Source organism: Mytilus trossulus, chromosome 5, assembly GCF_036588685.1.
Source record: "Mytilus trossulus isolate FHL-02 chromosome 5, PNRI_Mtr1.1.1.hap1, whole genome shotgun sequence".
In the NCBI taxonomy this organism is placed as follows: Eukaryota; Metazoa; Mollusca; class Bivalvia; order Mytilida; family Mytilidae; genus Mytilus; species Mytilus trossulus.
In genome coordinates this window covers 58,396,771-58,421,374 of record NC_086377.1, presented here as the reverse complement: position 1 = coordinate 58,421,374, position 24,604 = coordinate 58,396,771, and the positions used below count along the sequence as shown (strand labels likewise).

Here is a 24,604-nt window from a genome sequence, read left to right as displayed (position 1 = left end):
TATGTGCTCTCTAGTAGATGTCTTTTATTTATTTTGATCGTTGGTTAGCCGTCTCATACATATAAACAAGCATCCGCATTTATTCATAAAATATAACTTAAATCCCTGAGATCATCATTATGGTTGTAAAATATTGAGTGAATATATTTTTTATCTTTACCTTTTTTTCAAATATTAGAGACGTAAGTATGTCAGAACCCTAACCCGCAGAGCCACATGCATAGTTTGTCTAATCAGCAAATAACATGGACTGGTTTCAGTTGAGAATGGCAAAATCTGATGAGGACATGATCCAGCTATTAGATGATGCAGACAATCAGTCTTCACAAAGTTGTCAGACAGAACTACAGTCGTTGTCGAGTCCAAAGACAGGTATAATTTATTTGCTTGTTCTCTAGAATTACAAAACGGTTTAGTCAAAGTCAAAACAACAATTTAAAACATCGACCTGTAAATATCTATAAAAAAAAAGCCGTAAATACGTTTTTGTCATCTTACACCAACAATTTTTGGTGCGTTCCTTTTAATGTATTGTTTGAAAATTATATCCAAGTTGCGCAATCGACGTTAAATGGAAAATGACGAAAACAAATTAATCATTAGTTTGACGAATTGTGGTATTTTTACACCTAGATTAGTACTATGAAAGAATACCGTTAAAACAAAAGTCGGCGACCTTATAATTGCTGTACATCATTTAAACGGAAATGTATGAACTGTCTTCAAATTGTTTTCAAAGAAAAATATGTGGATTACAAATTGGATATTTGATGATTTTATGACAGATTTAAGAATGTCTTTTTCTTTACAAATATTCACCTTTTTAAAAATTCAATTAGGAATATTTTAACAAAGTTTTTTTTTTTAGTTAACTAAAATCTGTGACCTATTCATTTTATTTTTACTTGACCTCTATTCTTTTAGGTAAATTTTGTGTTCTCTCAATTCAGAAATTATTACATACATTAATAAATGCGTCTTTGTCATTTTAGACCAAAATGCAATTTTAATTTTTGCGATATTAAGAAAAATCCTGTTAAAATTATGTACAAAATACAAAAATGCGAGTCTTAATTATTGCGATTTTAATCCTGGCTTATTTTTCGCAATAATAAAAAAGCCATAATTTCTGAATTTACAGTATTATTTCGAAAACTTTAACTCCGGGTGATAACTAGACATGATCAGCATATAAGTTTTTGAACAAACACGTAGTATGAAGAGAAGAGATTATTAATAAGATTGACTGACTTTATAAGTGACCCTTTTGTGTGCTTTCCAGTTGAAATTGTGATAGATAAAACACAATGGCAGTATGTGTTAACCGCTATTCTAAAGTCATAATTTGATTAAGCAAAAATAAAAAGAACGCAAAAAATCAAACTAAGAGAAACACATCAACTTTAAGAGGAAAACAACAGAATAACATAAACACTAAACTACAGCAAAAGCAAAAACAACATCGATATAAACAAACTGTAGATAACAACTGGTATATTCCTGACATTCTAATATAAAGAGAACCTGGTGGCTTGAACCTTGTTTTATGGCTAGTCAAAACGCATTCTCACATGGCAAAGTAGAATCGAAAAACATTTGAGCAGCATAGATAAGATCTTAAAATAAGTTAGTACACACATATAGTTCAAAATCTATAGGCCCTTGTGAAAGGTGAAATTGTCATTAAATGAAGATTTATGTACTTTAAGATATATAGTCACCTCAAAAAGATCATTGTGTTAAAAATTATGTTGAGTTCCGATTTTGCAACCTTTTATTTAATCCTTCACCAAAAAATGTCAGGAAGTTATTTATTTGTTACCACTTGATATTATCAAAAGACAAACGAAAATCAACATTTTTATTGAAAAGGGGATCATCATGATATATACAGTTTTACTGACCCTACACATGTGCCTCGGGGTCATAGTTTTTAATGCTGAACACATATAGCTCAGGGAACATTTCCTAAAAGAAATGTCATTCGATGTGTACAGATATATTTTAACAAGCATTTTGTCAATATTTTGTTATAATTTTTCATTGTTAATAACAAAAAATTGAGATGGGCATTTTTATTTTTATTTAACGTTGGGTAGGGGTGGAATTCTTCGTTAAATTGTTATCAGTGCTACAAAGCTTTGTTGTTTCAAGGACTAATGAGGTATTGGTTCTGAAAAGAATATCTATATTATATTGATATGCTTCTTGGGTGTTGCAAAAGTAATAATTTACTTTCCAGAACTAGTCAAACTTTGTAAATAAGATGTATCCTTTTTCATTGCAGAATTCCAAGAGAAGAGGACACATACTTGGTCAACGAAACCACAACCGTAAGTTGTTTAATCATTTCATTGTTTTATTACATAGGTACAAAATATGACAATTCATCATCTATGTAGTGTCTTTCTGTAATGAAATCGCAAGTTGTAAGAAAAATGATCTTCACCTTGATTGGATACGATGTCATGTCCTAAGACATTACTGCATCGCGTGTGTGTTAATGGAAATAAATTATTACAAACTAGATCCCCTTTAAAAGTCATGTGAACAACTTAACGGATATTTCTAAGAATGGAATATTAGAGATGAAACTCGAAATGAGAAGGTTCCAATCTTTGATTGTGCTTTTAAATAACCAAACTAAATTGTTTGACAGACGAGTGTGATTCAACATTCAAAAAGTGACTGAAGCAGTTATGTGTACGCTTATGATATAACAAAAACAAGAAGATATGATATTATTGCCAATAAAACAACTCTCCACAAGAAACCAAATGACACAGAAATAAAAATAAAACATAGTAAACTGTCCGGTCTTCCACAATGAGCAAAACTTATACCGCAGGGTTAGCAATGAAAATTTAAAATTCAAAAATATAAATGGATTCAAATTAAGACACCCTTTTACCTGAAATGGAAAATTCGCAATTGTTTAACTTATTATCTTATCATGTTCATATTACCATAAAAAAATCACTCGGTTCTATCTGGAAATGAAAACTAATGAGGAAGAACATTGGGAACTATTAATTTTATTCATTTGCGCTTCCTGACTTTTGTGACGTAGTTTAAGTATTTTTGCAAGCCGGGAGTGGAATTTTTCTCATTTAAGTTTGTTCATTAATCATAGAATAACGCGATTCGGAGCGCATGGACGACTCTTGGTGTAGGTTTTGTCATTTTAAATAACAAAATATGTTTAAACTAACTAATAAATAAGAAAGTAGTGTGATCAGCTTTGCAATGTTTTAATTTTAGTAATAAATGTAAATTCAATGTAATTTAAAGATTAGCATATTAGCATTCTGTAAAATCTAATCGTTGGATCTTCACTCGATGAATTCTAGCCGCCACGGCTTACCGGTCCAGGAATGAATAACATTTCCTATGGATAGTAAACAGGAGTGCAAGTTTCAGACACAGAAAAAGAAAAGAAATATATTTATTTTGAGCGAGTAATGTGGTGACAAAATAACTAGACAGCCGTGGTGTATTTTCATACTTTGCGTTAGCTCAGTTTTAAATGAATTATGATCGCTGAAAATTTTTTGTAACAACGAAATACTGAAATAATGTAATTTAATAAATTTAAAAATGCTAATGGCCTTCTTAACACGAGTGTATGAACTAAAAATTGTATTTAAAAAAAAAATTAGAATGGGTAGGCCTTCTTAACACAAGTGTATGAACTAAAAATTGATTTTTTTTTTAAATTAAAATGGGTATCCTTTAATATTTGAAATAGATAGATACCAATTGTAATTATAGAATTTGATCAGTCCAAAGCTATATTTATTTTCATATTCAGGAATTAATGTCCTTATCAAAAAATTTTGAATCTTTAGCTAATCAAATACTGTAAATTCAGAAATTATTTTGTGAATTTATTATTGCGATTTTGTCAATTTAGACTTTAATGCGATTTTAATATTTACGATTTTGAGAAAAATCCTGTTTAATTTTTAATTTATTTAAATTATTTCAAAATGAGAGTTTAAATTATCGCATTTTTCGCAATGACAAAACCTCACAATATTTTCTGTATTTACAGTTCTTCAGCTATTTAACCAAAAGTTTAAAAATTTGACAGAACAATTAAAGATCAACTTTGTCTTATTGGAGTGGAATCAAAAATTTACGAACAAAAATGATGATTTTATTTTAATCTTTGTGTTTTATCTGGCAACGTAAATATAAAAGATTAAACTTTTAGCTATTTTTTTCTAGACCAAAAGATGTAAAATTAGCTTATTTAATGATTTTTTCTCAGTTCTTGTTGCTTATGCGTGCAACGGTTGTTTTTGTTAGTTTTAGATATAAAGCCCTTTAAATAAATCTATACTGTTTTAGCTTAAATGTCTTGTTTAGAGTAGTAAAGAGTATCCCGCTCACCAAGTGAGTCAAATTTTGATGAGTGTGGTCAATTTGGGTACATACTAGATAGATTATAATTCAGTACGCCAGACGCGCGTTTCGTCTACATAAGACTCCTCAGTGACGCTCAAATCAAAAATATTTATAAACCCAAACAAGTACAAAGATGAAGAGCATTGGGGATCCAAAATTCCAAAAAATTGTGCCAAATACGGCTAAGGTAATCTATGCCTGGGATAAGAAAATTCTTAGTTTTTCAAAAAGTTCAAAGTTTTGTATACAGGAAATTTATAAAAATGACCACATTATTGATATTCATGTCAACACCGAAGTGTTGACTACTGGGCTGGTGATACCCTCGGGGACGAAACATCCACCAGCAGTGGCATCGACCCAGTGGTGTAAATAGTTATCAAAGGTACCAGGATTATAATTTAGTACGCCAGACGCGCGTTTCGTCTACATAAGACTCCTCAGTGTCGCTCAAATCAAAAATATTTATAAACCCAAATAAGTACAAAGATGAAGAGCATTGGGGATCCAAAATTCCAAAAAGTTGTGCCAAATAAGGCTAAGGTAATCTATGCCTGGGATAAGAAAATCCTTAGTTTTTCAAAAAGTTCAAAGTTTTGTATACAGGAAATTTATAAAAATGACCACATTATTGATGTTCATGTCAACACCGAAGTGTTGACTACTGGGCTGGTGATACCCTCGGGGACGAAATGTCCACCAGCAGTGGCATCGACCCAGTGGTGTAAATAGTTATCAAAGATACCAGGATTATAATTTAGTACGCCAGACGCGCGTTTCGTCTACATAAGACTCCTCAGTGACGCTCAAATCAAAAATATTTTTAAACCCAAAGTATAACCAGAGTATAATAAAGAGGAACTCGCTAGTTTGACACTAATTGGTGTTCATGTACAAACTGTTTAGTCTTGTCATTACCGTAGGAATGTCTATGCTGCCACGAATATACGCTTGTTGATTAAAAAAAAATTGGTGAATGTAGACTTGAAAATACAGATTTTAGATAAGTTTTCTAAACCCTATTGTTCTAGAAATCCAAAACTACTCACTTACAAGCAACAAGACTAATTGCTCACCGTCAGTTTGCTTGTTGGATCAGGAAAGGCCAACCACTTGGCAAGAAACATATAATTATCATATTGGATTGTGTAGTTCACATAATAAGACATTAGATTCCGTCACTGGATGGGATAGACGAAGAATTCAAAAAATGTAATAGTGACCTATCAGACTCTAAAATTGACATTTATAAGAATGGACATACATTTTTTACAGAATATTTAAGTTTTAATATTTTATTCGTGTATTAATAAACCTATATGTGAATTATTTCACTTTGATATATAGCTTAATAGATTGCTTGTTGTATATTAGATGCATGCTTGGTATACCACTCATGAAAGTACCACGAGCTCTGATATGCATTTAACATTAGTCTTATTCTAAAGTTTCTTGGATTATCCGCACTTTTGGTGGGGTTTGTATTGAGCACCCTAAACCAAATGTCTATGATGTGTCTTTTATCCCTTACTTTCTCTTTTGATCGTTTTTATGTGTTTTTCAAGTGATGAATGAACTTGTATTATGTTATGGCGTAACACGAGTTTTTTAGCCGGACAGGAAAGCCCTTCATTACCTAGACGTGTCACCTCCCAATACCTCTGTGAATAATTCCTTTACCAATGCTGGTGATCAGATAAGGGAAGGTCCGAATTTATGATGTCTGTTTAGTTCACGCATCATGTAACATGTAAATATAACGGAATTTGATGAGACTGTCAACAAAGTGAGAGGTATAGCGCTATAAAATTAGGTTTAATCTACCCTTTTCTACATTTCTAAATGCCTGTACCAAGACAAGAATGTGACAGTTCTTGTCCATTCGATTTTTATGTGTTTTGTCATTTGAAAATGCCATTGATTTTTACTTTTTACATAAAAGAATTTCGGACAACTTGGATTTTTATAAACGATCTAGACTAACACGCTACACTATTTTTTAACTTTGAACTCTGACTTTTTAACCAATTCGCTTTTAATTTTCTAAAATAACACACCATACTTATTAACAAAAAACGTATCAAGTTAGTTAGGAAAGTCTTTAACAGCATGTATAATAATGTTTTGACCCAGTTAACTGTTTCTGCTTCCTTGTCGAATAAAAGAACCGTACGCTTGATAAGATATCGACACTCAATTACGACTACGTTAGTTTACTGCTGGTTTTCTTCCTTTGTGGTTTATTGATATCATGTTGTGTCGTAAGCCGCGATGATGACAAAATGGCCGCTGGAAGAGAATTCATACTCTCAATTTAAAATCGATGGTTTTCTCTTATCTTGCAGAATACAACTTAATTTTTAAGGATTTTTTTTATACATATTGAACATAGATCATTTTTCCCCTTTTGCATATTATGACATATATGGCATAGTATATACATAGTTGTCTTATGTCACAATAATTAATCTCCCATTTGTGTTCATTCTATAAAGATTGCAATAATAAATTATGTAAACAAAATTTTCTGAATGTACGACAGTTGATATTGTCTAATTTGTTCATTTGAACTCTAATGAAACGATTTATGGTCTACTTTTTTTCAAAATAGAGAATATTCTGTACTGCAAAAATAAAGACGATTATTTGGCACTGGTCTTTCCTGTCTTCAATAGTCTCAATCTGCCAAAAACTCATGTTAACAATTGGTATAAGGTACATGTATGTTTAAGGGGAACGTCTGTTATATGAAAGATCATTAATATTTGGTATGCATTTGTATTAGCTATGATATCATATTTCGACAACTATTAGTTTGGTCATGTTCCTTTAGTCATGGTTAAATGACTTTGAAAAAAAACAAAGTTTTCATGTCACAGACTAAAGAGTTGACATTTCGATTTCAACATCTGCATTAAACTGTTTACATTTTATACAAGTGAGTATAAGGCTTGGTCATCAGTTTATTTTTCTAACTATGAAAATTAAAACATAACTCAATCCACAGTTTTAAATTCATTTAATAGTAAGATTGAGAATTTCTTCAAAAACATTTCATTACATCTTTTGATAAATGTCTCACCTCACCTTCTATTTAAGATTGAAAGCTACATTGCATACCTTGTATTTATAGAATACAAACAGAAGAAGACAACTTATTACAAGCAGCTTGTACTATTTTCTATACTATACCTAAGGCTCTCGAACACTACACAGACAGAGAATACGAAGGTGGTTTTCTCCAAGCTATCCGTGATTATAAAGATCAACTGAGGGTTAAAATCAGACCAGAGGAATGGGATTTACTCAGCCAGCAAATTGGTACATTACTTACATATCTTACAAGATGTACCCTACTAGGTTTCATAGGTCTAAGCTTGTACTAAGATTGATAATAGTTCAACAATAATTCTTCTTGCAAATTGAGTGGTCTTAATCTGATTGAAAAAAATATAAATTCTAAATAATGTCAGTTAGATAAAATTGAATTATGAATATATATGTAACACTCAGAAACATGTCCTTCCCCCCAAACGTGTCCAATTCCCCCAAACGTGTCCACATCGACGTCACTAAACTGCAAAACATGTCTAGTGGTAAAACAGCCCCAAAGCTTGTCATTTGTATAAACTTGTCAATATTTTTTACCGGAGTTGTCATTCGTGTCAATATCATAAATACATGAAGATATTAACTCAGACATATCATGTATAGGAGAATGTCCCAAATATTTTTATTTCCATATAATAGTATATATGACGTCACATATCAGACATAATTATTCACTAATGCTTTTCATTTTTTCTTCTTCAGAAAACAACTTGTTTATTTTTTTACAGACTTTATAATATTCATGATGATATAACACCAGACAACAAAATTAGCATAACTATCTTAATTATCTTTCTAGATCATCGTGGTTATAATTTGTATTATTTCTTTTTCCAGTTCACCAAAGACTATTCCATTTCTATGATCAGATAATACACGACACCATCTTAGATAATGAAGTCCTTGATATACTGATTTCCAGATGTATCTTAAGAAAAGAAGACAGAGAAGAAATAGAACACCATCCAAGACAGTCTGATCGCAATAAATGCATATTAGACTTTCTAATTCAAAGACCAGAAGATTCCTACAGTGTGTTGTTAGAAGTTCTTAAGGAGTCTTCGTCATGTTCTAAAGACTTGATAGATTGTATGGAAGGTCAACTTATTTCCAATCATAAAGTTGTTTCTAAGTCGAAAGTTAAATCCAGTAGTGAGTACTTATTTTGCTTGTTGATTATTTATTTGTAAAGTATAAATCGATCCTTATACATAACTGAACACAAAATAAAAACTCATGCATTGAAAGCACTTACCTCTAAAACAGAAGAAATAGATAACTGAAACACATAAGTATGAACATATATATTTAAAGTGCAAAGACAAGAATGTTCATAGAAACAACATTTTGAAGAACTACATCAGCCTTCAATCTGAATTTCCGTCTATTAAGTGTACTGTAAAAAGACCAAATATATTATGAGGGTTTTTTTCTGCAAAATTGACAGTTACTTGTTTCTAGATTTTATGATTTATTTACCATATATTTGTTAACAAATGTTCTAATGACCTTTTCTTTTTCAAACAAAAAGTAACATGGATTTGAAAACATGTTCTTTTCATAAAGCCTCGGTCACACCTTACTGGATAGCACGAACGGACGCCTAACGGATGAAAATAAAAGTTGTTCGTTTCGTTGACAAAATTGTTATCCGTTGGGAGTCCGTTGATGTACTGACCGAATAAAACGGACGCATAACGGATGCATAACGGACACACAACGGATATGCAACGTACGAGAAACGGAAACGTACCGGACAGAACGGATGTCGAACGTACATCAAACGGACGAGTACCGCATAAAACGGATACTCTACGGAAGCGTACCGGATAAAACGGATGAACAAGATATACGGAAAAGCAAAGGCGACAATATTAATAAATGTAAATCACATAAATATTCCAAATGTTTCTGTGTAACTGGCTTTGGTTTGGTCTTCAAAATTCCGCCAAAGGGCAGTGTCTGGCCTGAATAAGAGCTGCTTGATTGTGAAGACGTGCCTATACTCTAAGATCGATTATGAATAATAAGAATTCACGAACCTTAAGAAATCTGACATACCAATAATTGGCATTTCTGATGCGAATTTTTCAATTGGCATTTATCCGTTTCAGATCCGTTTATCATCCGTTTTATCCGTTAAACGTCCGGTATGAGTCCGTATCTCATCCATTCAACATCCGTTTTATCCGTTAAACGTCTGGTAGAAGTCCGTTGGTGAAATTATCTTCCAGACCTCCAACGGATGTATAACGGACACGTAACGGATACAAAACGGAAGCAAAACGGACGAGTGCCGTACAAAACGGACGCCTTACGTACGTTCAACGGACATTTTGTCCGTTGGACGTCCGTTCAAAGTTTTGAACATGCTCAAAGTTTTCCACCGCACAGAACAGACGTCAACGGATAAAACGTACGCTTAACGGAAATGCAACGGATATGGACGGACGTCTAACGGATAAGAACGGACGTCTAACGGACATGACCGGATTGAAAAAAGTTATCCGTTAGGCGTCCGTTCGAGCTATCCGGTAAGGTGTGACCGAGGTTTAAAACATAAGAAAAATCGCAGTGCAGGCGATTTGGTGTCACGATATCACAGTAGCATGGGTTCGAATCCCGGCGAGGGAAGAACCAAAAATTTGCGAAAGCAAATTTACAGATCTAACATTGTTGGGTTGATGTTTAGACGAGTTGTATATATATATATATATATAAATGGGATAAACATTTTCGAACTTATTCGGTATTCGAGGGCTTGCATCTATATATTATATTTAATAAAGCGTCATCATTGTTAAAGCAAAAATTTGAAGAACCAGGGTTATGTTAAAGAACGTCTATTACTTTATTTTTGATAAATGTTCGTTAGAAGATACAGAGACCTTGTTGATAAATATACAATTTCAACTTCACAAACGATACACTAAGGTCTTAAAATATAAACTCTAGGCTCTGACGTTGTTTAGTATCTTAATTACATGTTAAAATGTCCTTTTGTTTGCTTTTTTCATGTGATTGAGAGCATAACACATTATTTACTCCACACCTATTAAATACATTTTTTTTCAATTAAGTCTGTTTGTTTTTTCCACACATTGTTGTCAATGTATCGCACTTCCGTGCAATTGTCATACAAGTGAGAGCTAGCTTCGATATCAAACAAAGTTTAATCTATAATGTGCTACAGAAAGAAAAGTCTATTCCAAGTTAAGAATAATACAGTTGTTCGTTTGATGTGTTTGAACTTTCTGTTTTGAATTTTAATTTAATACGACATACGTGCATAAGACGCATTACTGACGCTCAGATCAAATTAGTGATAAAGACAAGCAAGTACAAAGATGAAGAGCATTGAGGACTCAAAATTTCAAAAAGGTTGTGGCAAATACAGCTTAGGTTTCTTATGCCTGGCAAAAAAAATCCTTATTTTTTTTTCTAAATTTTCAAAATTTGGTAAACAGGAAATTCATTAAAATTATCATATAATGATGATTATATCAACACCGATGTGCTGATTTCTCTAACTCTATGGAAATTTATCCCTTTCCGAACCCATTGTATAAAAAAATTTAATCAACGTGTGGTTGCTGGTGATCTCAAAAGATCATTGGATGATTTTGAGGGTTATGACCTTTTTAGCTAACTGAATGAATCAAAATACGATAACAGGTGTTAATGAAATTGACAACTTCGTGCAATGTGAAAGGCACTCGAAGGGGATTTTCGGTTAACAAAAAGAAAATGTCTTTTTAATCATTAGAGAAACAGATTCTTACATAGTTACTCGTGGATTATCGGATTTATCCAATCTCGATAGTTAAATTATAAAGCCGAGGCGGCTCGGACTTTTAAATTGATTATTTCACTATCTCGATTGGATAAATCCGATAATCCACTGGTATCAATGTAAGAATCTATATTTCTAAGTTGGTGATATCCTCGGGGTCGAAACATTCACCAGCAGTGACATAGACCCAGTGATGTAAATAGTTATCACAGGTACCAGGCTTATGTATTATACCAGACGCGCGTTATGTCTACATAAGACGAATTAATGACGCTCAGTTCAAAATAGTTGTAAAGCCAAACAAGTACAAATATGAAGATCGTTGATGACTCAAAGTTCAAACACAGTAAATTGTTTTTCTTTGATTTAGTTATAGGGTTCCATTCAGTCAGGTTACAAAAGAACTATCACAATCTGACTCAGAACTTGTCAAATACAGAATGTATCATAGATCTATTAATATCAATGGGAGTATTAGATCCTGATGACTGGTCAGCAATAGTCTCTAGTGAAGTACAGGCAAAAATAAATAGAAAACTATTAGACTTCATAAGAAGTAAACAAGATTATCAGTGTTTTCTGACAGCATTGAAAGAGGATCATACGAATGCAAAGCTGGCATCTGACTTAGAATCAACCGACGTGACACCAGATGAGTTAAAGTTAATTCAAACAGGTTTCGTATTATTCTTAATACCAACGGCACATTGAATTCAAGACTAGATATATTTAACAGTTTACTGTAATAGCTACGATTATCAAAGCAGTGATTGGGCTCCAGAAAGGTTAACAACTTCTGCTGAACATGTTTCGCCCTGAAGAGTAGTATAACCATAACTTCTACCATATAAAATCTAACAAATGTCAGAGCCCGAGTTGCGTTATGAACTAAGTTATTGTACTACTGTATCATTATTCTGTCGATTAGGGTTGTGAGCTTTTTTTACGCTGCAAGTCCATTAGACGTCAATACTCATTAACTATAATTCTTATTTATATACTGGTATCTAGGCGTTCTGGCTTTCTACGCCAACAATTCCCGACCGTCGTCATAAGTACAAACAAGAATCAATCAAATATATTCCAGTATTAATATGCATCACTGGTTTTAATAAATGGAATACCTACATGAAGAACACCACAGACATTTTTATCTTACAGGAGCCATAATACCATCACTAACAAACACACCAGGGTTCCAGACAATGGTTACGTTAGTTTCTATGGTAAAAACTGTTCAGGTTTCAAATACTAAACCAGAAAGCCATGATACCAGTTTATCAGCAGACTTATATAGACTACAGTCTTGGTACAACAAGATGCTTGAAATGACCCTGATGGATTCGCATCAATATCAACAATTTGTTCAAACAGTTAGAAAAGTGAGTTTATTAACCATGTTAACAATAAACTACCTATACTATTAATCTGGATTTGTAATAGAATTAACGATACTAATTTTCTTGCACATGATGTGCATTTCGACAATACATGTCTCTTCAGTAATGCTCGTGGTCAAAATATTTGAAATCCAAATCTTGTTCAAAAGATGAACAGCTATAATTTAAAAGTTCCAAAAAGTATAGCCAAATCCGTGAAAGGAATCAGAGCTTTGCATAAGGGAGATACATTCCTTAATTTAAAATAATTTCTAATATTTTGTAACAGCAAATTCTAATAACATAAAAAAATCCGTATTTTCATGCCAGTACCGAAGTACTGTCGACTGGGCTGGTGATATCCTCGGGGACTGATAGTCCACCAGCAGAGACATCGAACCAGTGGTGTAAATATTTATCAAAGATAACAGTAATAGTAGTTATAAGATTAACGGTACTAAGTTTCTTGCACCAGATGCGGATTTTGACAATACATGTCTCTTCATTGATCCTCGTGGCCAAAATAGTTGAAATCCAAAGCTTATATAAAAGTTGAAGAGAAACACTCTTTCATCCACAACCCATTACATAAAGTGATAACAAGGTGAAATTAGTACTTAAAAAATATGATCCTGATTTGTACATTTTCTACTAAGTCGAACTCACACGGGCAATTTTGAATCAGATTTAGCACAACAACGTATGAATGAGATTCTTAATAACAGCAGTTTTGTGGAATCAACTGATATATGTTTAATCCCTGCAGCATTTCAGAAAGATTACTTACATGTTACATGTATAGTTGTGCAATTGGAAAGGTACAAACAATGGTGACAATTTTGTTACATTAACGTAAATTAACAACCTGCAATCTGAAAACCTCACAGAAAAATTGCATAGAAATGGGAACTTCGAAATTTTAATGATAGTTTTTAGTGTTTTAATCCAAATCTTTGGATCTTTGTTAACTAGAGGTTACATACATTTCTTTTAGAATTATTTAAAGATTGTTCTTCATTTTTAATTGTATCATGTATTTATTTTCATTTTTATTTAAGTATAAACAATTCTCCTTTTCTTTAATCTGATCATTTTAGTCTGATCCATTTAAGTAAGAAGATTTAAAACGATGCTGCACATGTTTGGTTTGTTTTGACTTTTGATTTGTATTTCAGGGTGCAGAAGTTGTTAGTGCAATCTTTAAGTTTGTTTCAAAAAAGTTATAAACAAACGTTAAAAAAAAAACATAAAGGTATTTGAAAATCAAGATTTCAAAAACGAGGGAAGTTCATGACACCTTACAAATACAAACGTTAGACTTTAATCATACAAATAAAATATTATACAAGTAAACACAAAATGTGCAATATTTTTAACATTTCATGATAACTGCTCATTGCGAGACCTAAACAGGTATATGAAGAACATGTACCACGACCGCAAATTTCCCCTTGCCACATATCCTCTCCTTAGCAACTATATAGCTGATTACTTTAAGAGCGGCAATGTTTGTATTTTTGATACAGTTAAAACAATAAGATCGGAAGGAAACATATTTCTAAAGATACCAAATGGACACTCAATCTGTTAGTACTTTTATTCGTAGGGAACTAATTCTTGTGGATAACTTTATCAACGAGTTTAAGCATCCAAAGAAATAAAATGACTGTTGTCCAAATCAAGACACGGAAAGATCCTTATGTAGGTTTGACTCCCGATATGATCTAGAGAATATATATTGAATATTGCCAAATCTGAAAATACCATATTAGTAGTCACATGGCAACTGCACCATGAACTACAACTGCAGGCAGAATAATACCCATTTAATCTTTATAAACCTGAACTGTACAACTTTTGATCTTATCATTAAAAAAATATTGATGATCGAAGTTAGTCAGATTTCCAGTACAAAAAAAAGTATAATTTTCCAAAATATTTAGATTACAAAAATGAGGAAAGCTTATGACACCTTACAAAACCTTCTCTGATATTCTATGATAAAGTGTTCATTTCATGTCCTAAAAACTATCGTACGTATGCGAAATATTAATAGAACTGTATTTACATGCTGGGCTTGCTTTCCATAAGAATTATTTTTCCATGCAAGATACTGTAACAGTTATAGCATTTAGTAAGGTAACTGTTGTGATCTGTTGATCGCTCAATTATTTGCAATCCAGACAGTTTATTAACTACGTTTCTAACGTCTAAAATGTTTTCAATTGTTTTTAAGTAAACTCAAATCTTTGAGTACTTTCATATCTATACTTAGTGCATATTCGTCTTCAGCTGGTTTGTATAGTTTGTTCTTATTTGTACTTTTTTTGTTTTTGTTTTTTTGTAATTATTTTATTTTCAAGATTAAACATGTGAAATTGCTTAATACAGTATAAGAAACAATATATAAAAAGTTAATCAATACTTGTAAGATCGATTAAATCATAATTGTAAAATAAGATATTTATATATTACAATTGATTTTGTTAATTAAATGCTGCTTCTTACAATTGCTACTTCTGATCCATTTTTATTTTTTGTGTAGGGGTTAAGAAACATACAGAGTATTTTTCTATTTTAATCCAATACTTTAAATATTCTATCCCACCATATTTTGTTGGCAATACACTCTTACATCTTCATTTGTAGATATAGTATTTAAGTAACAATAAGATATAATTAACTGTTTTACTGTTGACAGAATCCTCAGACACACATAAAATGACAAATTTTGCACTGAAAGGCAAGAAGATTTCATAATTTTTATCCAATCTATAATGGATAACCAGAAGTTTTGTGTTACATTACATTCCCAAAAAAATGTGAAAATATTTTTTTTATTATTTGTACTGTTATACCCGAAGTGCTTTCCTGTTTATAATAGAAATACATGTGGATAATAAATTTGAGAATTTGTTTAAACAGATATTGGCAAGACTATCTGAAGATGATCATCCTGTAGATATGATATGGAATTCTGGGATGAAGAAACAAGTTAGAAAGGTGTTAAATGTATTAAAAGGTAAGATTAGAAACATCAATTATAGCATTTATTGATTTGTTATTAGTGCTTATATTACAGGACTTAGTCCATGCATGCATGCATGAGCTAAACTAACGGTACATAGACATTTGCAATTTTTCAATTTTCCAAGAAGACTTAGACTATCCATGTATGGACTAAGTTAACGTTAGTTGGATTTGTCCATGCATGCATGACATAAGCTTAGTTTTCAAGTTTTCATCTTAACATAATATAAAAAGGTTTCGTCATACTATCAAGTGTTTGCAATGTATTTCTAAAAGTAAGTATGTCATTTATTCATAATAATGTAAATTGGTTAAATATGATAAAAAAAACTAAAAAAAACATGATTGTAACATTAAATTAAACATAATATAATTTGCATCATGAAATTAAGCGTTAAGAAGAACTGCAAGTTTTCTAAACTTGGTGTGAATTTCCTGTTGTATTTGAAATCTTGTTCAAAGTAGAACACATTATGTATTATAAATATTTAAAGAATTAGCAAAAAAAAAAAAAAAAAAAAAAGAAAATAAAAAAAAAAAAAAAAAAAAAAAAAAAAAAAAGAATTAGCAGGCGCTTTTTTAACAATTCTCATTTCAGCTGATACCATTGATGTTGTTACTCTGTAAAATTGTTTCTAAAGACAGGTGACATGCTGGTTTCCAGAGACTGATGTCTTGTTTTTGGAATGGTAGAATTCTAACTAATTGGATTATTCATTTAAAAATGCACGTGCCATTTAAAATTCTGACGTGTGTCTAAATATTTAGAAATTATTAGTTGTTTTGTTTGATTTTTGTCAATACTTTTTTCAACCAATATTCAATGATTGTTCTATTGTCTAGATGTTACATCACATTCTCTTATAGCCGCTCTTAATTGTTCGAACTTGAATTTGTTGACCATTGTCATGTCGGGATTTATTTAAAATTGCTTTTTGCTAGGGTTTTATTCAGTGTTGTCTTATAGTTCCTTTTTGTTACACTAGATCTGTTCGGTGGAGACCTTTCGCATTACCAATCATGCAGCATCTTCAGGTTTTTTTACATGTGTCAAACATAATAATTTTAATTATACACTTTCGTCAATGCACTTCGGTAGTGCAATCATGGTTAATAAAGGCAACAGTAGTATACCGCTGTTCAAAACTCATAAATCCAGAGACAAAAACAAAATCGGGGGAACAAACTAAAACCGAGGGAAACGCATTAAATATTTAGACAATATACGTATAGTGTCTTGAAATATGAAATTTATTTGTATGAGGCTTAGAAACGGGGAAATGCGAGGTTCTACCGAGCATTTTCCCGTTTCGTGCCGAATACAAATAAATTTCATATTTAAAGACACTATACCATGGTATAAGTATATTGTCTTTATACTGAAATCGAAAAAAAAAATGAAAAATGAAAAAAATATATAAAAAAGTGTTAAAAAAAGTGTTTGGAATTTCCCTCTTGGGGTACTATTTTGGGGTGTTTCCCTATGAGCACAGTCCAGGTGATAAGACATTGACATATTAAGGCATTAGAAAGGGAAAATGAACTTAATTAATATCCTTTGTTAATTATGGTATATAAATAAACAATTTGAAGACATAAAAGTTTAAATTCATAAAAGTTTGACCATTGTTACTTTACGATGTCATGGTCGTGACGTGCCGTTGTTGATGAAATACAATAAGGAGGCAGGGTTTATAGCTTAGTTGGGGTCATTGACGTATAAAGCGAACATTTATACGCATAGCTTTATCTGTATAGTAAAATAGCTGATTGCAGTATAAAAGAAGAGAACAACGACATTACACTAAAATGTAACACACACAGAAACGGACCGAACAACAGACAAAAATCCCACGAGAATAACAAATATAACATCAAAACCAGATACATGAATTAGCTTTGGTAAAAGCTTTCAGGAAAAAAATCTGTTCAAATTTCAGAAAAAAAAGAACAGTTTGATGTTAAAGAGAAAATATTGAAAATGGAAACTGAGCAGGACGAAGTTATACCCAAAAATATCAGAGGTATACTATTGGTTCATCTGCTTTGAAACTTATATCTTGACAACAAAAGACTGTAGTTAAATATTCTGCTTTTCAAACTTTCTGGCTGCTCGAACAGAACCGAAACACTAATTGAAAAGTAAAATAACAAAAATACCGAACTCAAAAAAGAAAAACAAAAAGTCTGTCAAATTGCAAAATCAAAATTTCAAACACATCAAACGAATGAATACCAACTGTCATATTTCTGACTAGATACAGGTTATTTACATATGTAGATAATGGTGGATTAAACCTTCATTTATAACTTTTCGTCAATGAGTTGCGAAATGTAATCAACTAACAATATATACGAAATCCACTATTGAATGCCTGCTTTAAATCATAATATTAAATAAATATAAAAAATGTTAATTATAAATGCTAATTAGCTACAATTTATGATATTATTCAGACCAGATAGAAAAAGAAATAAAAGAATGGGAAAACAATGACAAGATGTTTGTGACTACAAGAGCAAGTGAGTATGTCCTTGCCTGTGTACATGACAATAGTTGTTTGACTTTAACTGGTCCATCAGGAGTTGGAAAATCTTTTATTGCACGACACACAGCACTAGTTTTACAAAAAGAAGGGTACAAAATATTACCAGTGAGAAAACCAGATGATATCAGAGATTATTATCAACCTGGTAAACAGACAGTCTTCATAGTAGATGACATTTGTGGAAATTTTACTGCCAACCAACAACATATTGAAATCTGGCAGCAACTGTTACCTGTTATTGAAACAATTATTGCAGACAAATGTTGTAAGATTATTGTATCCTGTAGGTTACAAGTATATAAAGATGATAAGTTTAATATATTAGTACCTTTTAAATCATCTGAATGTAATTTAATGTCAGATGAATTATGCCTTACATCTGAAGAAAAATGTATAATGGCAAGCACTTATATTGATTCAAACTTGAACGATCTTGAAAGGTTATCACAAAATAGTGAATTTTTTCCACTTTTATGCTCTTTATATGACGTGGAAAAACATGGAGGTGTAAAGGATTTTTTTAAAAATCCATTTATGGTCTATCAAAATGAACTAAATGGTTTAAAAAGGTGTGGTGTTGAAGGGAAGCATAAAATATGCAGTCTAGCTTTAATAGTTCTCTTAAATAATCAACTGAAAGACGAATGGATAAAGGGCATAGTGACAGAAAAACAACGACAAATACTGGAAGATACGTGTGATGCTTGTGGATTAAATAGGAGTACTTCCAAGGTAGAACTTAAAGAGGCCCTTCTCACTCTAGCTGGTACGTTTGTATATAACCAAAATGGTATACATAAAACTGTACATGATAAATTGTTTGACTTCCTTGCTCATTACTTTGGTCAGAAAATGATTCAATGTTTAATATACCATGGCGATAGTGATTTAATACATGAACGCTTCGTGTGGAGGAAATCACCAGAGGACAAGAACAGTAACATAGACTTCGTTATTCAAATACCAGAAGAATATTTCGAATTATATTTAGAAAGGTTTATAAAGGACTGGTCAACAGGAAACGTGAGAGTTACATTGATGAACAACAATTTGACGGTTTCAGAATTTCGACAACAGCTTTTAAAGCATTTACAAAATCTGGACAAATCACTTCAAGTCACATTAGCCAATAAATGTGACACAGTTTTACCAAAAGACCACCATGGATCAGGTACTACTCCGCTGATACAAACTTGTTTTTATGGTTATACTGATATGTTACAATGGATGTTACACAATGATGTGAATGTGGATCAATGTCGAAACAATGGAGTTACTGGACTGTACATGGCAAGTCAACAAGGTCATACTGATGTAGTAATGATGTTGTTAGAGAGGAACCCTAATGTTGATCTATATCAAAAGGATGGATGTAGTTCCATATACATTGCAAGTCAGAACGGACACACGGATATAGTAAAGTTGCTGTTACAGAGGAATCCTAACATTGATCTGTGTCGCAATGATGACTGTAGTCCTCTGTACATAGCAAGTCAGAACGGACACACGGATATAGTACAATTATTGTTAGAGAGAAATTCTAACATCAATCTATGTCGCAATGATGGCTGTAGTCCGCTGTACATGGCAAGTCAAAACGGACATACTGATATAGTAAGGTTGTTGTTAGAGTGGAATCCTGACATTGATCTGTCTGACAAAGATGGCTGTAGTCCCCTGAACATGGCTAGTGAACAAGGACATCTCGAAATAGTAAAGTTGTTGTTAGAGAGAAATGTTAAAATTGATCTATGTAACAATGAAGGCTGTAGTCCACTGTATATGGCAAGTCAAAACGGACACACGAATATAGTCAAATTATTGTTAGAGAGGAATCCTAACATAGATCTATGTCGAAATGATGGCTGTAGTCCGCTGTGCATGGCAAGCCAAAACGGACAATCTGATATAGTAAGGTTGTTGTTAGAGAGGAATCCTGACATTGATCTGTGTGACAAAGATGGTTGTAGTCCTTTGAACATGGCAAGTGAACAAGGACATCTCGAAATAGTTAAATTATTGTTAGAGAGAAGTATTAAAATTGATCTTTGTAACAATGAAGGCTGTAGTCCTCTGTACATGGCGAGTCAAAACGGACACAACAAAATAGTGAAGTTGTTGTTAGAGAGAAATCCTAACATTGATCTCTGTGACAATGATGGCTCGAGTCCACTGTACATAGCAAGTCAGGAAGGACATACTGATATTGTTATGTTGTTGTTAGAGAGAAATCCTAATGTTGATCTATGTAACAATAATGGCTGTAGTCCTCTAAACATGGCAAGTGAACAAGGACATACTGAAATAGTGAATTTGTTGTTAGAGAGAAATCCTAACATTGATCTTTGTGCCAGTAATAGCTGGAGTCCGCTGAGCATAGCAAGTCATAATGGACAAACTGAAATAGTAAAGGTGTTGTTAGAGAAAAATCCAAATATTGATCTATGTGACGATGATGGCTGTAGTCCACTAACACAGGCAAGTCAGGAAGGACATACTGAAATAGTAAAGTTGTTGTTAGAGAAGAATACTAAAACTGATCTACGTAACACTGAGTGTTTTAGTCCGCTGTTCATGGCAAGCCAAAACGGACATACTGAGATAGTAAAGTTGTTGTTAGAGAAGAATCCTTTTGTTGATCTATGTGACAATGATGGTTGTAGTTCACTGTTCATTGCAAGTCAGAACGGAAACACTGATGTAGTAAAGTTGTTGTTAGAGAAGAATCCTATTGTTGATCTATGTGACGATGATGGCTGTAGTCCACTGAGACAGGCAAGCCAGGAAGGACATACTGAAATAGTAAGGTTGTTGTTGACGGGGAATCCGAATATTGATATACTTGACAAAGATGGTTGTAGTCCACTTTATATCGCAAGTCAAAATGGACATACTGATATTGTCAAGTTATTGTTGGGGAGAAGTCCAAACATTGATATATGTCAATATAAGGGTTGTAGTCCTCTAAACATTGCAAGTAAGAATGGACATACTGAAATAGTAAAGTTGTTGTTAGAGAGGAATCCTAATGTTGATCTCTGTGACAACAATGACTGTAGTTCTCTGAGACATGCGTGTCAGAAAGGACATACTGAAATAGTAAAGTTGTTGTTAGAGAGAAATTCTGATATTGATCTATATGACAAAGATGGATGTAGTTCTCTGTATATTGCCAGTCTATACGGACATACTGATATAGTGAAGTTGTTGTTAGAGAGGAATCCTAATATCGATCTAAGTAACAATTATGGCTGCAGTCCCCTGTATATAGCAAGTCAAGACGGTCATACTGAAATAGTAAAATTATTGTTAGAGAGAAATCCAAATATTGATCTCTGTGACAATGATGGCTGGAGTCCACTGAGACAGGCAAGTCAGGAAGGTCATACTGAAATAGTAAAATTACTGTTAGAGAAAAATCCAAAAATTTATCTATGTGACAATAATGGCTGTAGTCCACTGGATATAGCAAGTCAGAACGAACATACTGATACAGTTAAGTTACTGTCGGAAAAGAATTCCAAGTGTTGTTTTATGTGATGATGGTATTATTCAATTATGTTGGTGTTTGTTTGATTTTGTTTGATATCTGCTACTTTTCTTCTCAATGTTCTGTCTTTGTTTTATATCTACTGATCTTCATAAGTATTGTTTGTCTTTTTTTTTTTTATATATAGTGAATTATTATAAATTAAGCCGTTAGTGTTCTCGTTTGAATTGTTTTACATTGTCTTATCGGGGCCTTTTATAGCTGACTATGCGGTATGGGCTTTGCTCATTGTTGAATGCCGTACGGTGACCTGTAGCTGTTAATGTTTGTTTTATTTTGGTCTTTTGTGGTTAGTTGTCTTATTGGCAATCGTACCACATCCTCTTTTTTATATGTTATTCCAGTACTTCTGTCTCCGTTTGATATATATTGTTATCTATCCTATTTCTAAATGTATATTTATTAGGAATAATTTGGTTACAAAACACATGCTGCATAGCTTCATTTTACATGGATATTTCTTGATTTTGTGACTAGAAACAGCATAGAAAGACTTGATGCTAATTTGTAGTAAAACCATTGTGTCAATACCTATGCATATAACTGTCCAATACTCTTTATATTTTGTAACGCTAACTTTCTTTTTTGTTCTAGTTTCTCTCTTGTTTCTTAAGTTGAATATCATTTATCTTGATATTTTCCCTAGGAAAAGAAGATTTAATTAATGTTGATGTGAACTAAAACCATTCCGTTGATGCCAATCAAAATAAGTAAAGATTGCATTGAAAAAAAGACACATCGATTTTTTGACTGTAATTCAAATGTTGTCGGTTGTAGTCTTACATCAATATTTGTAGTTTATTAACTCTTTTGGACATAAATCAGACCGTTAATTTTCTTATTCGAATTGTATTACATTTGTTATTTCGGTGCCTTGTATGTGCACCCTATGTGGTATGGGTTTTAATCATTGTGGAAGGCTGTATGAGGACATACAGTTGCTAACCTTCTGTAGTTTCCCTACATTTTCATTCTGAAGCTTTCTTTTTTTTTTTATTTTTAGTCTGAAGCTTCCCTTAAATGTTTACAGATGAGACTGGACTACACACATATGGGTCATTATCTCAAAAAAGACATGATTATTGTTATGTTATTTTATGTGTCATGCTGTTGGATTACTGTCTAAATGGAACGTGTGGTAGAACTCTTTTTTCATACCGTTGTTTTGTGATTATGTCCTCTTTTCTTAACTATGTTATTTTATTCTACATTTTGTATAATTTCTTGATAATATTTATTATTATTAATTTTTTTGCAGAATTTGCTATCATTTCTTGTGCAAGTTAAACTATCTACTGAACGAAGCGTGTGATTATTGCAATTTTTATTTTTTGCTATAATGTTGATTTCTGTTTTTCACTCTACATTTTGTACATACTTCTCACTTAAATTAAGTTGACAAATTATTCTATCATTACTGTTGTTGTTGGATTATTCACTAGATTGATCGTGTGATAATAACGTTATTTTTTTTATATTTTCATTTAATTGTAATTGGTATTTCTCTCTACATTTTGTACAAAAAAAAATCATATTGATTAATGATACATATTAGGTTATGATTCTTATGTACTGTATTATGTACTTAACGTTGCATGTGCTAGAATCATTTTTTTATAAAGTGATGATATTTCATAATTTTGTGTATCTATGTTTTGTTGTTGTACTTATTGTACATTATAGGTTTCAAGCTAACATATGTTCTACTCTACATTTGTACATACAAATCATGTAAATTAGGTTCACAAATTTTGCTTTAATAAATTTTGCTGTTGAATTATTAAGACTTTTTTTTCACATCATTGTCATTTGATAATAATTTAATTTTGGATGTAACGCGTCTTCTGATTTACTGACATTATTTTGTTATCAGCCCATAAACATAGTTTAGTCATGTGACCGTGACTTCATCAACGTTTTTTCATGGTTTTTCCATGAAATTATAAGAAATAATTTTTCTGACCATTCAAAATAACATAATTAATGTGGTGCACAATGTTTTAAGTTATTTCTTCATAGATAGAAATAATATTACAGTCATTCCTTAAATAATTGATATTGGTGTCTCTACATTTTGTATAAAATAGTCATGTTAATTACGGAGATATATTTTGTTATGATTTTTTTTTTAGTTGTTGTATTATGCATTGCAGTGCGTGAGGCAGAAATCTTTTTTCAGTAGATCATTTTATGATATAATTTTTGCTGTCAATTGTTTTTTGTTCTATTTTTGTACAACATTTTTTTTCTATCATAAGTCGTGTTGTTGGATTATTTGTGACATGTTGTGTGTGGTAGTAATGTTTTATTCATAATTTGATTACATTTAATGATATTTTTTTAACTTTCAAAGTTCTACTCTTCATTTTGTATATAAATTTCATGTAAATTAAGTTGAAAATTCTGCAACTTGTGTTGGTAGATAATCTACTAAATTGAGCGTGTGGTATGTATTAGTTTTCATTATATCATATACCCATCTTTCTAATTTTGTATTGCTTTTGATAATACTTCCTATTTACTACTCTACAGTATGTGCATATTAATGCTCACGATTAAGAAAAATCGCTACACAGTTTCAAATTGATAATCTTTGTATAACACTTAGTTTAGTAAATAACACTAGATGATAAAAAAAATAAATAAAAACATGACTAGCGAACATCCTTAATATTACAGACTTTGCTATAAAAAAAAAAACTAAAATTTAAAAAAAAGTAATTGTTATTTGATTCGTGTCTTAGATCTAAAATTTTAGAACAGAATTGGAGAATTGGAGAAT

The 24,604-nt window shown here is 31.8% G+C and overlaps 1 protein-coding gene across 1 annotated transcript; it reads left to right on the top strand.

The window, feature by feature from the left end:
* The first annotated feature begins 245 nt into the window (after positions 1-245).
* LOC134718119 (uncharacterized) lies at positions 246-21,812 on the top strand. The gene is made up of 9 exons (XM_063580611.1): positions 246-372; positions 2,288-2,333; positions 7,544-7,731; positions 8,359-8,673; positions 11,685-11,990; positions 12,476-12,696; positions 15,619-15,715; positions 17,664-17,747; positions 18,181-21,812. The coding sequence occupies exons 1-9, from the start codon at positions 246-248 to the stop codon at positions 21,810-21,812; spliced, it is 5,016 nt and encodes a 1,671-aa protein (XP_063436681.1).
* The last annotated feature ends 2,792 nt before the right edge of the window (positions 21,813-24,604 follow it).

Excerpts from the sequence above, each read along its gene's own strand:
- LOC134718119 (XM_063580611.1), top strand. The coding sequence starts at position 246 with ATGGACTGGTTTCAGTTGAGAATGGCAAAATCTGATGAGGACATGATC. Across the intron at positions 373-2,287 it reads GTTGTCGAGTCCAAAGACAG|AATTCCAAGAGAAGAGGACA; the intron begins GTATAATTTATT and ends TTTTCATTGCAG. Across the intron at positions 8,674-11,684 it reads GTCGAAAGTTAAATCCAGTA|TTATAGGGTTCCATTCAGTC; the intron begins GTGAGTACTTAT and ends TCTTTGATTTAG.